The following is a 17,674-nucleotide window of genomic DNA, read 5'->3' on the forward strand; positions in this document are numbered from 1 at the left end:
TACGCTCAATATGTGCACGACAGACAAACAAGACAAGGGTACACAAAAGCAAAGGGAAGTGGGGCAGTTGCCCATGGCAACACCATGAGCAACAGAGTAGTGGACGAGCCGAATCAAACCAGGAGTGTACGTGGTAACAAATGCAGAGAAGGAGAATAGTCAGTCAAGACAGGGTCAAAATGAAGCAGAGGTCAATGGTAACAGCAGGAACAGCAGAGCCAGGAAACAAGAGAAACACAGGCAAAGGACAAGCAGAAAATGAAGGTATAAGTAGACCAAGGGCGGGAGCTAGAACCGTCTGGCCAGGCTGCGATAGGCTCTCCCACTCCTCAGCCTACCAGCCTGAGTGGTAGCAGATCGAGTCACTCTAGCAGACCTAGGAACAGATGCAGGCTGATTAACCACGGGCGTCGACACAGAAGCTGTGTCAGGCAAATCTTTTTCATTACCCCCCTTTTATGAGGGGCCACTGGACCCTTCCTAGGTGGACCTGGCTTGTTGGGGAACCGAAGATGGAACTTCCTGAGCAATAAGCCGGCGTGAACATCCCGGGCGGGTACCCAAGCCCTCTCCTCAGGCCCGTATCCTCTCCAATGGACAGGGTACTGGAGGGAGCCTTGGACCATCCTGCTGTCCACAATCTTGGCCACCTCGAATTCTACCCCTTCAGGGGTAAAAAAAAGGCACCGGAGGTTTCCTCGAGGTAGCCAACGACGGGGAGCAGCGTTTAAGGAGGGAGGCATGGAACACGTTGTGCATTTAAAAAGACGGGGGTAACTCCAGCCGGAAGGAGACAGGGTTAAGGACCTCAATGACCTTGTACAGCCCTATATACCGGGGAGCAAATTTTTGGGACGGAACTTTAAGGCGCAAATTTTTTGAAGACAGCCACACCAGATCCCCGACCACAAACAACAGGTTAGCAGAATGTCTTTTATCTGCCTGAGTCTTTTGTATGCTCTGGGACGCCTCTAGGTTCTTCTGAACCTGGGCCCAGACTGTGCACAGTTGCCGATTAACCACATCTACCTCGGGATTGTTGGAACCACCAGGTGAAACGGAGGAGAACCGTGGATTAAATCCCAAAATTACAGAAAAAGTTGACGAGTTACTGACCCGGTTATTCAGGGAAAATTCGGCGAGGGGAATGAAGCAGACCCAATTATCTTGGCAGTCAGAGATAAAACACCTTAAATATTGTTCTAGAGACTGATTAGTCCTCTCAGTTTAGCAATTAATTTCAGGATGGAAGGCCGAGGAGAAGGACAGATCAATCTCCAACTTCTTACAGAAAGCCCTCCAAAACAATGAAACAAATTGTACCACTCTGTCAGAAACAATATTGACGGGAACCCCATAGAGATGCAGGATGTGTTTGACAAACAAGGTAGCTAACGTCTTGGCATTGAGTAGTTTCTTGAGGGGCACAAAGTGGCACATCTTACTGAAGCGGTCTACTACAACCCACACCAACGTCTTGCCTTGGGATGGAGGCAGATCGGTGATAAAATCCATGGAGATATGGGTCCAAGGTCTCTGGGGAATGGGCAAAGAACATAGTAAGTCAACTGGTTGGGACCTGGGAGTCTTGGACCTAGCACAAATTTCACAATCGGCGGCGTAGGCCTTAAGTCTTTAAGCAACCCAGGCCACCAATAGGTTCTAGAAATGAGGTGCTTGGTACCCAGGATGCCTGGATGGCCAGATAGTGCAGAGTCATGATTCTCCCTGAATACCCTTAGCCGGAATTGCAGGGGAACAAACAGCTTGTTCTCAGGAAGGTTCACGGGAGCTGAACCTTGATCAGCCGCAATTTCACAGACTAAGTAAGAATCAATAGAGGATATGATTATACCTGGGGGCAAAACACAAGCAGGATCCTCCTCCTCCGGAGGGCTGGCCATGAAGCTACGCGACAGCGCATCAGCTTTAATATTTTTAGACCCAGCGCTATAGGTGACCACAAAGTTGAATCTTGTAAAAAAAACAACGCCAATCGAGCTTGTCTCGGGTTTAGCCTCCGGACAGATTCTAGGAAAAAAAGATTCTTGTGGTCGGTAAGGACCATTACCTGGTGCCTAGCCCCCTCCAGGAAGTGGCGCCACTCTTCAAGTGCCCATTTAATGGCTAATAGTTTGTGGTTGCCAATGTCATAGTTACTCTCAGTGGGGGAGAACTTCCTGGAGAAGTAGGCACAGGGACGGAGATAGGTGAGAGACCTAGTACCCTGGGACAAGACAGCACCCACTCCCACCTCGGAGGCGTCAACCTCCACGATGAATGGCTACATCTGGTTAGGCTGGATCAGCACTGGGGCAGAGATAAAGCACCTCTTAAGGACCTCAAAAGCCTGGACCGCCTCCGGAGGCCAGTGGAGGAGATCGGCACCTTTGCGAGTAACGTACGTAAGAGGCTTAGCGATGACCGAGAAGTTAGCAATAAATCTCCTATAATAATTAGCAAACCCCAGGAAGCACTGTAAAGCCTTCTGGGAGGCAGGTCGGACCCATTCAGGCACAGCCTGAACCTTGGCAGGGTCCATGCGGAATTCATGAGGAGTGAGGATTTGACCCAAAAATGGTATCTCCTGCACCCTAAACACACATTTTTCGGTTATAGCAAATAGTTTGTTTTCCCGAAGGGCCTGCAGCACCTTCCTGACATGCTCAATGTGGGAGGACCAGTCCTTGGAAAATACAAGTATGTCATCAAGGTACACTACAAGAAATACCCCCAGGTAGTCTCTTAAAATCTCATTTATGAAATTCTGGAAGACCGCGAGAGCATTACACAACCCAAAGGGCATGACGAGGTATTCAAAATGACCTTCGGGCGTGTTAAATGCAGTCTTCCACTCATCCCCTTCTCTGATTCGGATAAGGTTGTAAGCCCCCCGAAGATCAAACTTAGAGAACAATTGGGCCCCCTGTACCTGATTAAAGAGATAAGTAATAAGAGGAAGGGGATACTGGTTCCTTACAGTGACCTTATTAAAGTTTCGGTAATCGATGCACGGCCTAAGACCACCATCCTTCTTCCCTACGAAGAAGAAGCCAGCACCTACCGGAGAAGTAGAGGGGCGAATGTAACCCTTGGCCAGGCTTTCCTAGATATATTCTCTCATGGCTTAACGTTCGGGACAAGAGAGATTAAATATCCTACACTTAGGGAGCTTATCTCCTGGTACCAAATCGATTGCGCAATCGTACTCTCTATGAGGAGGTAACACTTCGGAGGCTTTTTTAGAAAAAACATCAGCGAAGTCCTGAATAAACTCAGGTAGAGTGTTCACCTCCTCAGGGAGAGAAACCAAATGAATCGAAAAACAGGAAGTCATGCATTCATTACCCAATTTAGTAAGATCCCCAGTATTCCAGTTAAAGGTGGGATTATGCATTTGCAACCAAGGAAGGCCTAAAACCAAATCGGACGATAATCCCTGCATCACCAACACAGAACACTGCTCCGAATGAATGGAGCCCACAATGAGTTAAAAAACAGAAGTATGCTGCGTAAAATAACCATTAGCAAGTGGAGTGGAGTCGATACCCACTACCGGGACAGGTTTAGGCAAATCAATCAATGGCATGGCTAGAGACATAGCAAATTCCACAGACATAATATTAGCAGAAGACCCTGAATCCACGAAGGCACTGCCGGTGGCATACCTACCGTACAAAGAGACCTGAAAGGGAAGCAAGATCTTATTAGGTTTCATGTATACGGGAAATACCTGTGCGCCCAGCGACCTCCCCGATGGTCACTTAGGCGCGGAAGTTTTCCGGCTGCTTATTCTGACGTCTAGGACAGTCGTTCACTTGATGCTTGTCATCCCCACAGTAGAAGCAGAGACCATTCTTCCTGCGGAACTCTCTACGTTGTTGGGGAGACACGGAGGCCTCGAGTTGCATTAGTTCATCCGAGTTTTCTGTGGAAGAACGAAGCAACGGAACCTCGGGGGCCATCATAGGGGAGCCAGAGGAGAATGCACAAAAACGTTCAAATCGTCGTTCCCTGAGACGTCGATCAAGACGTACCGCTAAAGCCATAGCCTGATCTAGAGAGTCAGAAGAGGGATAACTAACTAACAGGTCTTTCAGAGCGTTGGACAGACCCAATCTAAACTGGCACCTCAAGGCAGGGTCATTCCACCGAGAAGCTACACACCACTTCCTAAAGTCAGAACAGTACTCCTCAACGGGTCTCTTACCCTGACGTAAGGTCACCAGCTGACTCTCGGCAAAGGCAGTCTTGTCAGTCTCGTCATAGATGAGTCAGAGAGCCGAAAAAAAAAGGTCAACAGCAGAGAGTTCAGGGGCGTCAGGGGCCAAGGAGAAGGCCCATTCCTGGGGGCCGTCCTGGAGCAGGGACATAATTATACCCACTCGCTGGCTCTCAAGACCTGAGGAGTGGGGCCTTAAACGGAAATAGAGCCTACAACTTTCCCGAAAGGAGAAAAAAGTCTTCCGGTCCCCTGAGAACTGGTCAGGCAACTTGAGGGGGGGTTCAAGAGGTGGGGTGGAGGGCACTACATGGGTAGCATCACGCTGGTTGCACCTCTGAGCCAGGTCTTGGACCTGTAGGGAGAGACCCTGCATTTGCTGAGCCAGGGCCTCAAGGGGGTCCATAGTGTGTCAGGGACCAGGGTTGAAAAGGTATATGGGCCTGTGATTATGTAATGTCAGGATAGGGAGAGGAGACAGGTGAGCCCTAATCTACCCGCCACTCAGTCCCTGCCCACTTGCACAGCCCATCCTAGGCGACGGCGTACAACTGGGCGACGGTCCCTACGCTCAATATGTGCACGACAGACAAACAAGACAAGGGTACACAAAAGCAAAGGGAAGTGGGGCAGTTGCCCACGGCAACACCGTGAGCAACAGAGTAGTGGACGTGCCGAGTCAAACCAGGAGTGTACATTGTAACAAAAGCAGAGCAAGAGAATAGTCAGTCAAGCCAGGGTCAAAATGAAGCAGAGGTCAATGGTAACAGCAGGAACAGCAGAGCCAGGAAACAAGAGAATCACAGGCAAAGGACAAGCAGCAAATGAAGGTATAAGTAGACCAAGGGCGGGAGCTAGAACCATCTGGCCAGGCTGTGATAGACTCTAAAAAAAAAGCAATAAGAGGTTATGGCTAACCCATACCCCCAATTGTACCAAAAAAAGCAATGTAAATAAAGCACGGTGCCATTTCTGAAGACATTATAAACCAAAAGAAAAAGAAAAAAGATCCAGAAATATATGCAGGCACTCTCAGGTATAAACAATTCATATAAAAATCCAATTTATTTAAACCTCCGAATAATTTCAGATATATCAATATATACATACAAATATTATTTAAAAAAATCTCCTGACCATAAGAGATGGATAACAAGTGATCTAAGACACCTAAAATGTAGATAAATTCACTCATATGCTACATTTGTTCTCACTAAGCATAGGGACAAAAAAGAAGAAAAAATAATCTGAACAGTCACTGGGTTGTGTTCACACTTGCGTTTTTTGACAAAATAAATTTTATCATTTCAGGGTGGCCACCATCCCTATTTGCAATAGGTAGCATTCTTTTTTGAGTAGTAAACTCCTATGCGTAGGAGACTTAGACCTAGGAAATGAATAATCATATGGTACATAAGCTGTTTTAACGGCAGATTTGTATGTTATTAAGCTCTTCCCTCCTATTTCATGCAGCCTTATATTTTAAGGAAGATAGATAGTTATAGGCAGTCTATTCAATAGACACAAGATCGCAATAGATCCCACTCCATCCTCTTTGTTTGAGGGCGAATGATTTTCCCAGACTTTATCTGGAGGCTTATGTTTTTACCTCTGATGTTCAGGTCAGCCTCTGTGATCCATGTGCAGGAGCAGTCTATTCATAAGTGGGACGGAGAGACCTTCCAAAGAGAAGTCCCAGGCTGTGTGATCATCCGTATATCAGACCACTTTCAAACTCCACTGCAAAATTGGATAGCCGGCGACTTTTTCCTTTCAACATCCACTCAGTCCACAACGTGCGCGAGGAGATACGCAGTACGGGAGGGCAAGAGCATATGCCGGTAAATGATTGGATCTAATCAAGCTGGACAGGTAGTGACGTCCTTACCTGGCCCTGCAAATCCCTGACCAAATTTGGAGACACGATATGGAAGGAAACACCATGTGAATAGAAGTTCACTCATTTACCGGCATATGCTCTTGCCCTCCCGGACTGCGTATCTCCTCGCGCACGTTGTGGACTGAGTGGATGTTGAAAGGAAAAAGTCGCCGGCTATCCAATTTTGCAGTGGAGTTTGAAAGTGGTCTGATATGTCCCAAGAGTGCCAGTCACAGTGCCATCAAGATTACCACCCAAAGAAATTACTCACCTGCTTCCCTGTCCACTATATGACCAGCGCAGGAAAGGGAGAACATGGCAGCAGTCCAGTGGTGGCAGCTCTTTATCTGTATCAGAAGTGATCGGTAGCATTGCTATGTGAGCACTACTGTATATTAAGTTCTGGTCAGCGTAACATGCCCCATTCCACCCAGATAAAGCAGGTATCTGTGACCTAAGATGCTGCCTATCCTGCTTAACCCTTATCCCAGTATTTGGCCTTTCCTTAGTTATGAGATAGGGCAATTCTTACAGCACAGATTTCTCCCTCCAAGTCCCATTCTGGCGTTTTTTTTTTTTTTGTTTTGTTTTTTTACAGCGTCCACTGTGCCGGTATTTATGATAGTTTGGACTTTTATGTAAGTGGCGATACCAGTTAAAAAAAAAAACTTACATTGATTTTGGGTAAAATTGGAAAGGGTTTTTTTTGAACCTTTTAATATTTTAATCTTTTTATATATAAATTTTAAAAAACTTTATTTAACTCTGTTCAACTTTTTTTTTTTTACAAGTCCCCCAGGGGACATAAACCAGTGATCATTGGATCTCTTGCACGATTCACTGCAGTAATGTATCGTGATTCTGGGCTTAATAGGAGTACAGAGATAGCAGGCCTGGGGGGCATCCATCGGCACCCAGTGATCTTGTCGTGGGTGGGGGGGGTGATGGACTGTCAGAGGGGGGAGTTCCCCCTTTTTCTAACGGTGTATATGCTGTGGTCGCTATTGACCGCGGCATCTAAGGGATCCCACTCATTACACTGAAATGTCGGCTGTATCATATAGCTGACATGGTCGTGCTATGGAGTGGGCTCAGCTGTATGAATTTCACACAGCTTGAGAAAAGGCTCTATTGAAGAGCTAAAACGCTGCACTTGACTAATGGATCAATAAAGCACTTAGAACTTTTTTTTGCTACATCCCTGGAGTGCTGCCTGATTTCTTGGATTTATATATATATATATATATATATATATATATATATATATATACAGTACATATATATTGTTGTGGAAGTCATAGCTCAAAATATATTAGACAAATTCAGACGAGTGTTTCAATATACACACAGCCATTGTTTGTATGCTCAAAATACTCCTCTGCAGTTTATTGCCAAGCTCAATTACAATAATATAATTCAAAAGTGCTGTAGGCTTGAGATTAACCAATCAGAGGCAATGTGACAATAACTCTTATTCAGCCAATAGCATACAATGAGAATATTTCATATTGAGCCAATCACATACATACGGTACACTTTAAATATAATATTATAATTCTTCATTAGATACTGACATCAGGTTTTCAGCTGGCTTATTTCTCTTGGCAAGAATATAATAGTTTCCTTGTGAGCTTTTCTTTCGTATGAGAGACCACATCAGTATCTATTTTATTCTCATCTCACTCTCCTTCGTTATGAATGGGTCGTTCATACAATTGCAACTCCCCCGAGATCAAACACACATTTGTCCATATCACACTCTAGATACCATTAGGCCCCATTTTCCCCTGAGGATGCCACTGAGATGGTGAAACATGTCGGGGGGGGGGGGGGGTTTCTTGTTTTAAATTCAATGTGTCCTGTTAAACCTAAGTCCTTTGCTAAGCGGACTGCAGCCGCCATTTTAGGTATCTCATACAGGCAGTGAGTGTGGCCATTGGAAGTGGTTGTTTGACCCTGCACTCAGATAGCACAGACTACTGAGCAATAATAGCATTGCCATACAGGGACTTTCAGTTCACATTGCGCTTTTAATTTTCACTTGTATGATTTAGGGCTTATTCAGACGAATGGGATATACGTCCGTGTAACGCGTGATTTTCACGTGCGTCGCACGGACCTATATTAGTCTATGGGGCCGTGCAGACATGTGCGTGATTTTTACGCAGCGTGAGTCCGTTGCGAAAAAGTCACGACATGTCCGTTCTTTCTGCGTATTTCACGCATCACGCACCCATTGAAGTCAATGGGTGCGTGAAAACCACTTCCATGCGAACTGCGTTTTTCGCGCAAGACTTGTTAAGTCTATGCAAATGAGTTGAGCAAACTTGTCCAAACACGCACAAACCAGGAATAGCTTTTCACTTGTTGGGCACATGCTTGCTGTGGACACCGACAACTGCTGGAATGCCTCGATCCTGTGACGTAGAGAAGCTAATCTGCCTGGTCCAGGAGAGGCCACAGTTGTGGTACACACGGGCAGAGGCCTACCACGACCGCACGGGCAAGGAGGTCGCTTGGGATGAGGTAGCGCAGACCCTCTTCAGCCATGAGTGGGCTAAAGGCAGCACACGAGACCGCAAGAGAATTGGTAAGTACATTGTTTTATATATGCCCTGTAAAACCCACATGCTGTAGTGTGTCCTTGTGTTTAACATGTTCCAAATGTCCAAAGTAGCGGGTGTGTCACAGCATCATTGAGCTTGTGTATAATGTATCTTGGTGTGTAAGGGAATGGCAAAGTTTCCAACAAGTGCAGATTTCGGCTATGTCACCTGGTGACAGTAAAATTAGTTTTTTTTGTTCCTTTCTAGAGTTGATGATGTCAAAACCCGGTGGAGGAGCTGCCGGGATCAATTCCGCCGTGAATATGGCGCCAGAGGGCGCAGTGGTGACGGTGCCAGCAAAAAGCGCAAATACATCCACACCCAGCAGCTGATGTTCCTCAAGGACATTATGGAGATGCGGCCATAAGTAATGACTGTACTTTGAAGAAATGTCTGTGTTCACATGTCATTCAACCCAAACAGTTTGTTTGTCCCTTGTCGCAATGTTACGAATAACTGTACATTTTTATTACAGATGCAGTGACAATCTTCTTGACACTGAAGAGGAGGCTGGGCATGAGGAGGTGCAGGCGCCACAAGAAGAACATCCCGTGCTGCCCTTAACCCCAGAGGCGACTGCACCAGAACCAGCCCCACAGGCGTCCAGCCAACCCCAGGTGCCACGGAACCAAGCGCATGAAACGACGGCAGCAGCCAGGTGCAGGCGCAGCCACGTTGGTTCCGCAGGTGCCCAGGTGGACTCCAGGGTACTCGAGTACCTGCGGCGCTGCGCCGAGGAGGACGGCTGTGACGCCTTTGGCCGCAGCATTGCGCCGCTACTCCGGCGAGTACCTGAGCACCATATGGCGCGCCTCCAAGGCTCCATACTCGGCCTAATCGACTCGGCCACACCTCCTAACAATCCACGCCGGTGCTTCCAGGCAATTGAGCATTGGCATGGATTGCCGGAGCCATCGGTGCCCTACACTGCACCTGGCCCTTCCCAGCCTGCCATCCCCTTGTCACGCCAACAGTACCAGCGCCCAATGCCGTCCCGCATGTCACCTGTTCATGTGCTGGTGCGGGACCGGCCTTTACCACCCTACAGCCGACCCCTGGAAAACTTTCCACACGGCCCACCTCTAGGCTACCACACTTAGCATAAGCACCACTATGCTGTTGAGGAACATCCTCTGCAGGCCCATGGACAGCATAGTGGTGCTGAAATGGGCAGCTACAACTCCCCATCCCACCGATATCAGCAGTTGTAGTGCTGTGGGCGCAGCATCGTTGTGGTTCGGAATTTTCGCCGAATTTTACTTCATGTATCCCGATTGTGCATCATGTTGGTGCGTTGTTCTGTTGTTTTTTTTAGATATGTTGTTTGTAGTGTTCTATTGGCCCATTACACAATAAAGTGTTGATTTGTGGAGCAACAAAAGTGTGTGTGTTTCCCTACATATATGTGGTGTAACAATCTTTCACAAACATGTCCTTAGGTAACGTTGCAACATGCAGGCCAGGGCCCAATATTGTTGCATGCCATAATTGAGGTATTAGTGTATCTTTTGTGGTTTTGCTCGAATCAAAAAATACTTTTCTGCGGATTGCAGTGCTATGATAAAGGACGCACGAAGGGCATTTGTGATTCTATTTGCGAACATTGGATATGCCAATGTGCTTCACATACAATTAGTTGTTTGGCAGCAAAACAAGACGGCGAAACCCCAAAAGATATAAGCTCGCAACCCACGTCAAGGGTCCTCATGTCTTGCGAGTCCCTAATACTAAACTCCCCCCCAAAATTACTATCTTTTCCCTCACTACTGATAAATTGTGGCAATAATCACCACAAAGCCACCCTTCACAGAGCATCATCCTGCCATGGCAGTGCTCCATCGGGGCTGTCAAAATATTCTGCAAAAATGTTGCGCACTCGGATACCAGATGTTTGTGCCCTTCCTAGTGGAATTTGGGCCGGAATGGTTGATGTGGTAGCATTTCTTAGAATATATTCATAATCAAAACCTGCGTCATGTATGCGGCTAAAGCTATGAAGAATGACAGACGCTTGTATGACACGGGTCACATTCTGCGGTGTCAGTTGCATTGTTGTGAGAAACACCCGCCATTTGGTTGTCATAATGCAAAACGCACATTCAACACTTCTTTGAGCTCGGCTTAGCCGGTAATTGAAGATGCGCCTACGGTCATCCAAGCCCCTTCTTGCAAATGGACGCATTACTTGGCTTGTGAGCCCAAAACCCTCATCTGCAACGATGACATATGGGACTGGTGGTCCTCGCGAGCCAGGCAGGATGCTCGGTACCGGCACAGAAAGTTGATTGCCCATAAGACGGTGGCCCATTCGTGATGAGCGAAACATGCGTGCATCAGCAGAGCTTCCATACGACCCAATGTGTCCAATTGTAAAACAATAAAACAATAATTACTGTCGACCAAGGCCAACAAGACGATGGAAAAATACTGTTTGTAATTATAGTATCTTGAGCCAGAGTGGGAGGGCTTCTTCACACGAATGTGCTTCCGGTCTAGGGCACCAATACAATGAGAAAATTGGGTGGCGGACACAAAATCTTCGGAAATAGTAAGCCAGTGCTCTGTCGTGGGCTGAGGCATCACTGTGGGCTTTAATCTCTGCCACAGCACGACACAGGTGCCTGTCACAATGCCAGAAATTGTGCTCACTCCCAGAAGGAATTCAAAATGTAAGGAATGGTAGCTGTTTCCTGTTGCAAGAAATCTACAAGGGTGAGAAAAAAGCACACAAACAAATATACACTTTATGTAGGACATGACACCCACACACCATCCTGTAAGCTCTAATTGTATAAAACACACATACCTCAACGTCACAAGGAGTCGCTCCTCGGGGGTAATGCAGCGCCGCATGTTTGTGTCCTGGTAGGTGATTCCTGTACGAATCAGGTCCAGCAGAATATCAAACGTGCCCACAGACATGCGGAAAAACAACCTAAATTTATCTAGGTGACGGCTGAGGTCATCATAGAGAGTATGAAAGTGGCCTTTGGAGGTGCGCTGTGCCACAAGAGGATGAACCCAAAGCCTCCCTCTTCTCCGCGTTCCCTCCTGTAGCATGGGACGGCGCTCGCCAAATCGCCGAGAACGCATCCACGATAGCAGCACACGGCCCAGTGGCGTCAACGGCATAATTTGCCTTTTATACGCCAACAAGCCGCGAAACACAGTAAACGACCCAAAGTATTTTGCAACGTGCAAAAAGGATGAGAACATGTGCTCACATCAAGCATGTGTTAGAGAAGGGTGCCTTTTTGTAGGCTGGCCTCTCCATTACTCCACCCTCCGTTTTTGAAACGCGCGTGAAAAACGCATGGCATACACGCGTAAAAAAATGCAGAAACGCAGCAACAACGCATGCCACACGCACCTGCAATGCGCGCAAAACGACGCATTTTTTTGCGCGTGCAAAAAGCATACGCTCGTGTGAATCCAGCCTTATAGTCATTGATAAATAAAGTTACCCGTTTAATACTACAATAGGTACCTGAGAAACAAGCGCTAATCTATCTGCCTTCGGCAATAATGACGTGTTTTGTTTGTATTGCAGCTCACCAGCTACCTGGGTCTTCCAGTTTGTGTTGTTGAAACTCTAGATACCAACTGAGAGAGACATATAGTTAGTTGAAGAACAAAATCAGCATTACTATACTTGTCTTGTGATTATTTTAAAGGAACAGATGAATTTTATGCACTAAACGGATTCTTTAAGACACAAGAAATATATATATATATATATACACTACTGTTCAAAAGTTTGGGGTCACCCAGACAATTTTGTGCTTTCCATGAAAACTCACACTTATATTTATCAAATGAGTTGCAAAATGACTAGAAAATGAGATCTGGTGACTGCGCTGGCCACTCCATTACAGATAGAATAGCAGCTGCCGGCTTCTTCCCTAAATAGTTCTTGCATCATTTGGAGGTGCTTTGGGTCATTGTCCTGTTGTAGGATGAAATTGGCTCCAATCAAGCGCTGTCCACAGGGTATGGCATGGCGTTGCAAAATGGAGTGATCGCCTTCCTTATTCAAAATCCCTCTTACATTGTACAAATCTCCCACTTTACCCCAGACCATCACATGACCTCCACCATGCTTGACAGATGGCGTCAGGCACTCTTCCAGCATCTTTTCAGTTGTTCTGCGTCTCACAAATGTTCTTCTGTGTGATCCAAACACCTCAAACTTCCATTCGTCTGTCCATAACACTTTTTTCCAATCTTCCTCTGTCCAATGTCTTCGTGCTTTTGCCCATATTAATCTTTTCCTTTTATTAGCCAGTCTCAGATATGGCTTTTTCTTTGCCACTCTGCCCTGAAGGCCAGCATCCCGGAGTCGCCTCTTCACTGTAGACGTTGACACTGGCGTTTTGCGGGTACTATTTAATGAAGCTGCCAGTTGAGGACCTGTGAGGCGTCTATTTCTCAAACTAGAGACTCTAATGTACTTGTCTTGTTGCTCAGTTGTGCAGCGGAGCCTCCCACTTATCTTTCTACTCTGGTTAGAGCCTGTGTGTGCTGTCCTCTGAAGGGAGTAGTACACACCGTTGTAGGAAATCTTCAGTTTCTTGGCAATTTCTTGCATGGAATAGCCTTCATTTCTAAGAACAAGAATAGATTGTCGAGTTTCACATGAAAGCTCTCTTTTTATAGCCATTTGGAGAGTTTAATCGAACCCACAAATGTAATGCTCCAGATTCTCAACTAGCTCAAAGGAAGGTCAGTTTTATAGCTCCTCTAAACAGCAAAACTGTTTACAGCGGTGCTAACATAATTGCACAAGGGTTTTCAAGTGTTTTCTAATCATCCATTAGCCTTCTAACACAGTTAGCAAACACAATGTACCATTAGAACACTGGAGTGATGGTTGCTGGAAATGGGCCTCTATACACCTATGTAGATATTGCATTAAAAACCAGATGTTTGTAGCAAGAATAGTCATTTAGCACATTAACAATGTATAGAGTGTATTTCTGATTCATTTAATGTTATCTTCATTGAAAAAAACTGTGCTTTTCTTGCAAAAATAAGGAAATTTCTAAGTGACCCTAAACTTTTGAACGGTAGTGTATATATATATACAGTGGCGTAGCTATAGGGGTCGCAGCGGTCGCAGTTGCGACCGGGCCCCTAAGCCTGGGGGGCCCGCGGGCCCCCGTTGCCATACAGCATGCTTCCTAAAGAAATCTTCTGTGCCGTGAAGTTGGCACTTCCTGGTTACGGTCACATGGTACACTTAGTGTACCATGTGACCGTGTTGTCACGTGACACAGCTTCCAGACAGTGGAATGGAAGAGTCGGTGCGGAGGACTCCAGGTAAGCTGCAGTCTGGAATGTAATGTATTATGATGTAATGTGTTGTGTTGTAACTTGTAATGTCTTGTAATGTATTGTGCTGTTTGCGGTGGAGAGGGGGGGGCCGTTAAATCACAGCCCCCCTCCTCTCTCCACCGCAAACTGCACAATACAACACAATACCGTATAGTACACATGAATGTACAGTGAAGGAAATAAGTATTTGATCCCTTGCTGATTTTGTAAGTTTGCCCACTGTCAAAGACATGAACAATCTAGAATTTTTAGACTAGGTTAATTTTACCAGTGAGAGATAGATTATATTGAAAAAAAAACTGAAAATCACATTGTCAAAATTATATATATTTATTTGCATTGTGCACAGAGAAATAAGTATTTGATCCCGTTGGCAAACAAGACTTAATACTTGGTGGCAAAACCCTTGTTGGCAAGCACAGCAGTCAGACGTTTTTTGTAGTTGATGATGAGGTTTGCACACATGTTAGATGGAATTTTGTCCCACTCCTCTTTGCAGATCATCTGTAAATTATTAAGATTTCGAGGCTGACGCTTGGCAACTAGGATCTTCAGCTCCCTCCATAAGTTTTCGATGGGATTAAGGTCTGAAGACTGGCTAGGCCACTCCATGACCTTAATGTGCTTCTTTTTGAGCCACTCCTTTGTTGCCTTGGCTGTATGTTTCGGGTCATTGTCGTGCTGGAAGACCCAGCCACGAGCCATTTTTAATGTCCTGGTGGAGGGAAGGAGGTTGTCACTCAGGATTTGACGGTACATGGCTCCATCCATTCTCCCATTGATGCGGTGAAGTAGTCCTGTGCCCTTAGCAGAGAAAACACCACCAAAACATAATGTTTCCACCTCCATGCTTGACAGTGGGGACGGTGTTCTTTGGGTCATAGGCAGCATTTCTCTTCCTCCAAACACGGCGAGTTGAGTTAATGCCAAAGAGCTCAATTTTAGTCTCATCTGACCACAGCACCTTCTCCCAATCACTCTCAGAATCATCCAGATGTTAATTTGCAAACTTCAGACGGGCCTGTACATGTGCCTTCTTGAGCAGGGGGACCTTGCGGGCACTGCAGGATTTTAATCCATTACGGCGTAATGTGTTACCAATGGTTTTCTTGGTGACTGTGGTCCCAGCTGCCTTGAGATCATTAACAAGTTCCCCCCGTGTAGTTTTCGGCTGAGCTCTCACCTTCCTCAGGATCAAGGATACCCCACGAGGTGAGATTTTGCATGGAGCGCCAGATCGATGTCGATTGACAGTCATTTTGTATGTCTTCCAATTTCTTACTATTGCACCAACAGTTGTCTCCTTCTCACCCAGCGTCTTACTTATGGTTTTGTAGCCCATTCCAGCCTGGTGCAGGTCTATGATCTTGTCCCTGACATCCTTAGAAAGCTCTTTGGTCTTGCCCATGTTGTAGAGGTTAGAGCACTGGCGTAGCTATAGGGGTCGCAGCGGTCGCAATTGCGACCGGGCCCCGAAGCCAGGGGGCCCACGGCCCCCCGCACCACATCAATAAAAAGTTACTATAGTAACTCGGGCCGCGGGCCCCTGTTACTATAGTAACATACTTTACTTACCTTCCTGGTTCCGGATCGCAGCGGAGGTCCTGACGTCACAGCGCTATGCCGCCGCGCTCAGCATCGAGACTACAGAACTCCCGCCGCGGCCGAAGAGGAAGGTAAGCTTAGCCCTGACTGGCGGGGTCTGACTCCCGGGACCCGCCAATCAGCTGTTTTGAAGGGGCCACAGCACTCGTACGAGAGCTGCTCCCCTTCATTCCTGTCACTTCATTCCGGTCACACTGTGAATCGGTGTCGGCGATTCACAGTGTGAGCGAGTAGTGAAATGAAGGGGAAGCAGCTCTCGTACAGATTGTGTGATCCTGTCTGCTGGGCCCTGTATCTAAGCCAATCACATGGTAGGCTTAGATACATGGCCCATGCGTGATCCTGTCTGCTGGGCCCTGTATCTAAGCCTACCACACTGTAGGTTTAGATACAGGGCCCCAGCACACAGTAATCTTATACTGTATAAGATTACTATCTGCTGGACCCTGTATCTAAGCCTACCTTGTGGTAGGCTTAGATACAGGGTCCCACAGACAGTATCACACATGGGCCCTGTATCTAAGCCTTAGGGTATGTGCACAGACACTAATTACGTCCGTAATTGACGGACGTATTTCGGCCGCAAGTACCGGACCGAACACACTGCAGGGAGCCGGGCTCGTAGCATTATACTTATGTACGATGCTAGGAGTCCCTGGCTCGCTGCAGGACAACTGTCCCATACTGTAAACATGTTTTCAGTACGGGACAGTTGTCCGGCAGCGAGGCAGGGACTCCTAGCGTCGTACATAAGTACGACGCTAGGAGCCCGGCTCCCTGCACTGTGTTTGGTCCGGTACCTTCGGCCGAAATACGTCCGTCAATTACGGACGTAATTAGTGTGTGTGCACATACCCTAACACACGTGTTACTAATCATTTTTTGTGTGTTTTCTTACAGGTTCGGTCGTTGGACTACGGCGGATTCCAGGACTACTTCACAGCTTTTTTTAAATTAATAAAATGGTTAATGAGGGTTGTGTGGGTTTTTTTTTTTATTTCAATAAAATATTTTTTCTATGTCTTTGTGTTTTTTTTTTAAACTATATTACTACCGCCTTAGTAATGGCCGCCGGCTGATTGACAGCATCCATTGCTAAGACGGGGCTTAGTGTTAGCGGATGCAGAGGCTAACACTAACCCCCTTTATTACCCCGGTACCCACTACCACCAGGGGTGCTGGGAAGAGCCGGGTACGATCCAGTACCTGACCATCTGTAGTGATGGTCAGCCACTGGGGTGGCCGCAGGCTGGTATTATCAGGAGGGGAAAGGCCAAAAACAGTGGCCCTTCCCATCCTGGTAATGCTGCCTGCTGCTGCTTTCTTGTATCTGGCTGGTTATGAAAATGGGGGGGACCAAAACACCCCCATGTTCTGTCTTTAGTGCCTGAACCGCTGCTCATTAGTACAGTGCCGGCCGCATCACCTCATGCTGACCGCGCGTGTACTTCCTGTCAGGAGCGGGGCAGTAGCTGTATTACACAGCCGCAGCCCCGCTCTATAACGGCGGAGATCAGAGAAACCTCTCATCTCCGCCGCTATTCTTCTGAATGCTGCGATCACAGCGGACTGCAGCATTCAGGAGAAAATGTGAAGGTGGGATTCCCCTTGGATCGCGTCACAGGGAATTCCTGTGACGCGATCGAGGGCCATACCATATATGGGCAGACAGCCCAGGGTCCATTGAAGGACCCCAGGGCTGTCTTACCATATTTACCGTTGTTCGGACATACTGAGGTAACCGCTGCCTGTGTGTTATCAGTATATAGATATATGCCTGTGTGCTATCAGTGTATAGATATATGCCTGTGTGCTATCAGTATATAGATATATGCCTGTGTACTATCAGTGTATAGATATATGCCTGTGTGCTATCAGTATATAGATATATGCCTGTGTGCTATCAGTATATAGATATATGCCTGTGTGCTATCAGTATATCGATATATGCCTGTGTACCATCAGTATATAGATATATGCCTGTGTGCTATCAGTATATAGATATATGCCTGTGTGCTATCAGTATAT

At 46.6% G+C, this 17,674-nt stretch overlaps 1 protein-coding gene across 1 annotated transcript in view; it reads left to right on the forward strand.

Annotated features, from left to right (window-relative positions):
- The first annotated feature begins 9,990 nt into the window (after nt 1-9,990).
- LOC142740519 (uncharacterized) overlaps nt 9,991-17,674 on the forward strand; it is a 69,967-nt gene continuing 62,283 nt past the window's right edge. The window contains exon 1 of the mRNA XM_075849992.1: nt 9,991-9,996. Coding sequence (XP_075706107.1) covers nt 9,991-9,996 — 6 coding nt within the window. The remainder of the gene's footprint in view (nt 9,997-17,674) is intronic.

This window comes from Rhinoderma darwinii, chromosome 2, assembly GCF_050947455.1.
Source record: "Rhinoderma darwinii isolate aRhiDar2 chromosome 2, aRhiDar2.hap1, whole genome shotgun sequence".
NCBI classification, from domain to species: Eukaryota; Metazoa; Chordata; class Amphibia; order Anura; family Rhinodermatidae; genus Rhinoderma; species Rhinoderma darwinii.